A 6,823-nucleotide genomic window follows, 5' to 3' on the forward strand; every position below is an offset into this window, starting at 1 on the left:
GCTAGTGGTTGGGGTCACTGCCAGGAAGCATCGCTGAAGGCTTGTGAAGACACTGCTGTGTAAATTGATTCTGTGGGTGACGATGGTGGTACAGAATGTATGCTCATTTTGTGGTGTGAAGCTATTGACAGGGTGTCAGAAGTGTGTGTCCTACTGCCCTTTGTCAAATCTTAATTAACTCACCCTGGACGATGGAACGCTATAACGTTCCTTACGAAAGGTAGCGTTCTGGACGATAGAGCGCTATAGCGGTTTTGACAATTAAAAAATTTTCCACGTTTTCCTCATGGGGTAGCATAACAACTACACCGGGCATTGAGAAGTTGTCAAGGGTCGAATGGAAAGTTTCTTCATGAGATTTCGTAACAACACACTCCACAGCGAGCCAGGGAGTTCAGGACCCCACATGACAAGCTAATCTGCATACATATCGAAAATGGCGTCACAGGCGAAACATGTGGAAATTTTTGGAGCAACCTAGATCACGACAGCGGTTTTTACCGCTGCTGAAGTAATTGAAATGCTTCAAACTGAAGGTTTCGACACTGACAAGGATGATGAAGACACTGAATAAAGTATCTGCAGTGAAGAAAGCTACCAGCAAGAAGGTACTGATAGTGACTCAGCTTCTGAGCGCAGTGAAGAGGGAGGGGGGTGGGCGTTCACACGACATGAGGAGAGGGGTCAGTGGGTCGAGTACAGTGAGTTTCATTCAGTTACATTATGTTTTGTATTTTTTTGCGATTTTTTTTTTTTTTTCCTAAACCTAACAAATGGGTCAACTGCAGGGAAAAGAAAGGGAGAAAACTATTCGTCCGGAGTGAGTTAAACTTGGACTGTTAGGAGTTCACACTTTACTCTGAAAGACAACATGACAGTGTATTGCTTTTTTTTTTTTTTTTTAATAAAAAGCACAATACGTTTGTTTGTTTTGTAGAAGAGATTTTCATGACACGTCTGATATCCTCAACATTGTCACAAAACGCACATCTCATATCCACACACAACACCTCGACATAAATCCACCCTCTCTCACCAAGACATATGTCAGCTATCACAGACAGTTACATCAAGACACACATCATTATCATCCACACTGGATGTCATAGTGTGTGTGTGTGTGTGTGTGTGTGTGTGCAGAACGTAACCTGAACCCCAAAGCGGCCTGTCTGAAGAGACGGGAGGAGGAGAAGACGGAGGAGTTACCGGGCAGAGCTCTCAACTCTGACGACCTGGCTTCCCAGAGCCACTTAGGCAGCAAGGTAGTGGGGCTTTGTTGTAGTCGTCATGTGTATTTTTGATCATCATAACTTACTTCGCTGGTATTTTTTTTGTGTGTGTGGGTGGAAGGGGTGGGGATGGGGGAGTAGTGGTTTTTTTGTGTATGTTATTTGTGTGTGTGTGTGAGTGTGTTGTGTTTTGTGCATGTGTGAGTGCTAGCATGCATGTATGAGTGCGGGAGGTGGGGTGGGAGGGGCTGTTGTGAGTGCTTGCATATGTTTGCACATTGTAGGGGGTGTGTGTGTGAGAGAGAGAGAGTGAGTGCTTGCATATATATACTTGCTTCAGTGTGTATCATATCATGATGTGTTGTGTTCTTTTCAGTCTCTTTCTCTCTCACTCTCCCCTCCCCTTCCCCCATCCCTACCCCACCAACCCCCCTCTCTCTCTTTGTCTTCTTCTTTCACTGTCTCTTTCTTTATCTCTCTGTACCTCCTTCTCTTCTCACTACCCCTCCCCCTCCCCCTCCCATCTTTATCTGTCGCTCCTTTCACCCCCACCCCTGCCATGCCCTTTCTCCCTGTGTCGGCCACCTCCCCATTCTGTCTGTCTCTCCTTCTCGCTCATTCTTGGTATATATGTGAATCTCTCTCTCCCCCCCCCCCACCCCCCCTCTCTCTCCCTTTCTCTCTCCCCTCTCCCTTTCTCTCCCTCCCTCTCTCTCTCTCACTTGCCATATGTATTGTGGCTAAAGGCTGAAGTAAACCTTCTGAGTTCTCTCTCTGTTTGTCGTTCCTGGCATATATATGCATGTCTCTCTCTCCCTCCCCCTATTCTTTCTGAGTTGCTTCCGGCATATTTGTGCCTGTGTAAATTGATGGCCATGCTGTTTAGTCCTGTGACCCTTTTTTTTTTTTTTTTGATAAACATAACGCCGTTTTGCTTTAAGTGATATTAGATGTGTAGTGTGTGTGCATGCTTGCAATCATGTGTTCGTGTTTGAGAGTGTGTGTGTGTTTGGCTGTGCGTGTGTGTGTGTGTGTGTTTCTTAAGAAACAGGGAATGTATAAAGAAAGGGTTAATCAGAACAATGCAATACTAAATTATAACATTCGTTAACAAATCTAGAAAGTGACCTCATCTGACCCCTGTTGTGTGTGTGTGTGTGTGTGTCCACAGTGCACCCCCGAGCCTGGCAAGGACGTCGCCCCCTGGTGGTAGCACTGACCTCCCCCCTCACCCCTCAACCCCTCTTCTTCCCCCTCCCCCACCACCCCGACACCACCAGTAGCTGCCGAAGGGAGCCCTGACTCCTCCTGTACAACGTGCAACCTCAGCGAATCGTCAATGGTTTGCAGCAACTCCGTTATGTGGCCTTCTTCTGCTGAACTGAACTGAACTGAACTGACTGAATCCACACTGCTACACACACACACAGACATGTTCACACACAAACACACACACAGACATATATAACTGCAACACACACACACACACACACACACACACACACACACACACACTGGTGCTCCCACAGCAACAAGGGGGGCAACTGCTGGTCTGTGGTGTGTATGGTGGTAGAGCGAAATTGTTGTGTTTACGGTGTGTGTTTTGTGAACACATCACTGTATCTGTTTTAGAAGGATTGATTAAAGTAAGGGAGAGAGAGAGAGAACACACATCATTGTGTTAAGGGCATCCACGTCGTCAGTGCACGGTTGCCCGTCTTGTAGAGAAGTTGGCTTTTAGAGACGACGGGCTTGGTTTTGTTGGGAAAGATTCCTGTAATGAACACTTTATATACCTTGCCCTTGTGGTCAGTTAGAGCAGGGACTGGAGTTTGGGTTGACCCAGGCACCATGGGCATGGAAAGGAGTGGTGGTAGAGCTGGCCTTGGTTTGCCTGATCATGACCGATACCTTGCTGGTGTAGTAGACACTGCTGCTTCCTCTCCACTGGCCTCATCTGGATCATGCTTTGTGGGGAAGAGACAGGCCGCAGGAGAGAGAAAAGGCAGGCAGAAAAAAATCCAGAGTAAAACGAGGGAAGGAAGAGATGAGATTTGTACCCTTTTTTTTTTTTTTTTTTTTAAATGAAAGTGGAAAGTAGAGGGCTTTGGTTCTGACAAAGTAGAGGACTTTGGTTTCTGACGGATGAAAAGTTGCCAGGTCAGTGGTTTGTTTCCCTCTTTAGACGATCAAAGCTTGTCTCCAGAAACTGAACTGAAGTTAACAAGGCTGGTGGTTGTGAAGGAACACGCCATTGGCTGATTTGACAGGGCAGCAGTGGTGTGAACTGTTGCCCTGGATTTCAGAACATCCCATGACATGACGAAATGTTGTCACTAAAAAAAACAACAACAACAAAAAGAAAAAAAAAAGAGAAAAAATCCAACTCCTACACACACAAAAAAAACAACAAACAACACCAGCACCACCTACACACGCGACTGGAGTGCTGTCTACATGGATGGATGTTCTGACCAAGCACTGCACCCCACTACGCTGAACGTCACGCGAAGGACTGACGCTGAACGGCTGTGCTGTAGTGCGTTCCTCATGTAACGAGAGACTGCATGCAGCAAGGCGAAGCAGCCTGCGTGTGATACGTGGAAAGGACGAACAAGATTGGACTTCCTGGAAGGAAGGAAGGAGAACACACCAACCAACCAACCAACCAACCTGCCTGCCAGATGTCTTGGACCTCCTGTGTGGCTAGAAGTATATTACCTATGTTATATGGCTGAAGTTGAAAAAAAAAAAAAACACAACAAAATATGAACATGTTATTGGCTGAGAGAAGAGAGGAAAAAAAAAAAAGAAAAAAAAAAGTTGCCTGTGAACATGTTACATGTTGAAAAATGTATGTTGGCCGTGTTATGTGTGTGGACGTGTGAGGTGTGTGGATTGAGAACGAACCTCAAGTTACACGTGTAGTGTGAGTGAATGAGTCGGAGGTGTCTGGATGCACTTTATAGCTTTGGGTCAGTCATCCGAAAACTCTTACAACTGCTGTCTGAAGTTTTTGTTGTGGTTGATTTGTGTGGGGTTTTTGTTGTTGCTGTTGTTGTTGTTGTTGTTGCATTTTTAATGAACTGTTTTATTATGATTACTGTGTTTTATGATGATTGTTTTAACTTACCGCTTGTCAGTGGTAAGCTCTTAAAAGAGCAGCTCTTTGATTTTTTTTTTCTTCTTCTTCAATTGCTGTTTTCTTATGCAAGCTGTATTCATTTAAGATTTTTTATTGTGGGTGGAATTTAGTAAGGAAAATACTGCCTTTGTCACCATCACGCTGAATTAATTTCAGGTCCAGGAAATGTATGTGTGTCTCAGTGTGTGGGAGAATGGTTTGTGACCACGGTAGTGAATGTTGTGTCTTATTTTGTTTGCTTGTTTGTTCCATTCGTTGGGTGTGGCTCTTGAGAAAGGGGGTGTGGTCATTCGTTTAGTTGGTAGTCACAAGGTTGTGCTGCTTCTGTCTCTGCCTGTCTGGTGTCAGACTCCCGTTCTCCAGATGTCTCTCCCATCCTCACTCCCTCTCAGTTCCTTTCCTCCAGCTGGAAAGACAGGGCTATAAGCAGGGAAGATAGGGGTGCGTTGGGCTAGGTTCTTACGAGACACGCGCTGAAGGTGCATTTCTTTTTTTCCACCTCGTGGCAAGAGTGGCTAGGTTCTCGCCAGTCAGGGCTAGGTAGCCCTCAGAGCAACTTTGCTGTGCTGCAAGGATAAGACCTAGTTCTCACCTTAGATTCATTTCTTTGTGCATGTACTCCTTTTCCTCGCCACACCCGAGTGTGTTTGCAAATAGGAAATGTGTCTCCGGAAACAATTGTAAGTGATTGTTATGTTATCAAGAAAGCTAACAGTAACAGCAGCTTGGTGTCAGACAAGTTAGATGCTACCAGCTCTTGCTATTTGAGGGAGAAGGTGGGGTAGGGGTTTTCAAGAAATACACATCTTGTATTTAAAACAAATTACTAACACCCCACACCTGAATTTAGTTTCATCTTTTGTGCAGAAGCCAGGAAAGAGATGACAGTATATCTGGGTATGATGGTACCCATTCCTTGTTTCTGTTCTGCTGTCAGGTAGGGGGTGGGGAACTGGAGTGTTTGTGGGCAGTGATAGAACGGTCATCTTCTCTGAGTGACAGCTGACTGTGTTTCGAGAAGAGTTTGTGTTGCTAAACATGTGTAAGATGTCTGGTAATGTGTCTTTCTACAGTGCGTGTATGTGTGGATGGGATGAAGACAGTGACAAGGTGTGTACAGCATGAAGTGGGAAAGAACAACTCAGCAGTGGGAATCACTGCGCTGACAGTGTTGGATCAAACACGTTTTACTAGCTGAATGGTTGAAGTGTTAGACTTGCCTGTCCACAGACATCAGCTCTTGGTGTTCTAAACCTGATCTGGCAGCACCTGTGAGATAAAAAGTGGAGATTTCACCAGTCTTCCAGGTCAGCATGTGTGCAGTCCTGATTGTGCTAAACCTTTTTGTGTATGTGCATGTAGGAAGATTGAATATGCAGATCAAGTGCAGATTGAATATGCAGATTAAGTGCCAGTTATCTATATCATCATTTCGATGACTTATGGGAACACAAATGCAACCAGTATGCATGGAGTGTTGCTGCCTAATTTGAAGGTTTAGAAAAAAATTGGTCAGACATGTGAAACTACACTCGTCACTTAATGTTGCGATGCAGTGGACAAACGCAAAAGGAAAAAAAGAATTTTGAAGTGTTATCCAGATTTCTTTTATATATTAAAACTATTGATGGGAATATCAGTTATATTTGACTGTTGCAGCAGTGTCATATGGAGTACTCTTTGGCATGTATTTTGATGTATATTACTGCTGCAATCCTTTAGTGAGTTTGGGCGTGTCTTTGAATCAACACTGCTGAAGTTCTACCTTTTTAGTGACACTTGTCATGGACAAAAGTAGATACCCCAGAATGTCCTCATATGCTTGTCAGGATGGTTCGATGGGAAATTTCTGGTTCACAAAACTGGTCACCAGACAGAAGCTTCATCAGTGAAGGGAAGAACAAGAAATAAATGTGTTCAAGTCTTGTCGGGAGAAGGTGTGGAGGTTGTTGTGCTGTGTTTGTGCTTGCCACACACTAACCAGAAATGAGTGCAACCTGTTTCCTGCTTATCGAACGAAATGGCTGTTTGGGTGACAAGTGTGTGTGTGTGTGTGTGTGTGTGTGTGTGACAAAACTGTTGATGGTTAATGCGTTTAGGGAACGAGGGTGCATCATGTAAATTGGAGAGAAGATAAAGTATTTTTTAGTGATTAAGATATTCTGAATATTTGGGTCCCATAGAGGAGAAATGGAGAGTTACTGTCTGAGTGTCTTTGAGGCATAGAGGGATGGGGTTTATAATGTGTGTGTGTGTGTGTTGGAGGGTTGGGGGGCAGGGGTGTGGGCGGGGTGGGGATCCAAATGAAAGGTGTTTGAAACGTGTGCAGTGCATGGTGAAAAGATGCTTAATCTCCCCACCTTGTAGGCCTTGGTTCATCGTTTAACAACTTGATTCTGCAGCGGCAGTTACTGAAGGGTGGCACACGTTTTGGTACTGTTCAACCTAT

The 6,823-nt window shown here is 44.7% G+C and overlaps 1 protein-coding gene across 5 annotated transcripts in view; it reads left to right on the forward strand.

The window, feature by feature from the left end:
• Positions 1 to 6,589, forward strand: part of LOC143277891 (transcription factor 12-like) — a 245,656-nt gene extending 239,067 nt beyond the window's left edge. For all 5 annotated transcript variants that reach the window (XM_076582846.1, XM_076582842.1, XM_076582844.1 and 2 more), the window contains 2 exons: positions 1,141 to 1,262; positions 2,401 to 6,589. In XM_076582846.1, the coding sequence (XP_076438961.1) occupies positions 1,141 to 1,262; positions 2,401 to 2,442 (164 nt within the window). In that variant the 3' untranslated portion in view covers positions 2,443 to 6,589. The remainder of the gene's footprint in view (positions 1 to 1,140; positions 1,263 to 2,400) is intronic.
• Positions 6,590 to 6,823: the final 234 nt, after the last annotated feature.

This window comes from Babylonia areolata, chromosome 35 (genome assembly GCF_041734735.1).
Source record: "Babylonia areolata isolate BAREFJ2019XMU chromosome 35, ASM4173473v1, whole genome shotgun sequence".
NCBI lineage: Eukaryota > Metazoa > Mollusca > Gastropoda > Neogastropoda > Buccinidae > Babylonia > Babylonia areolata.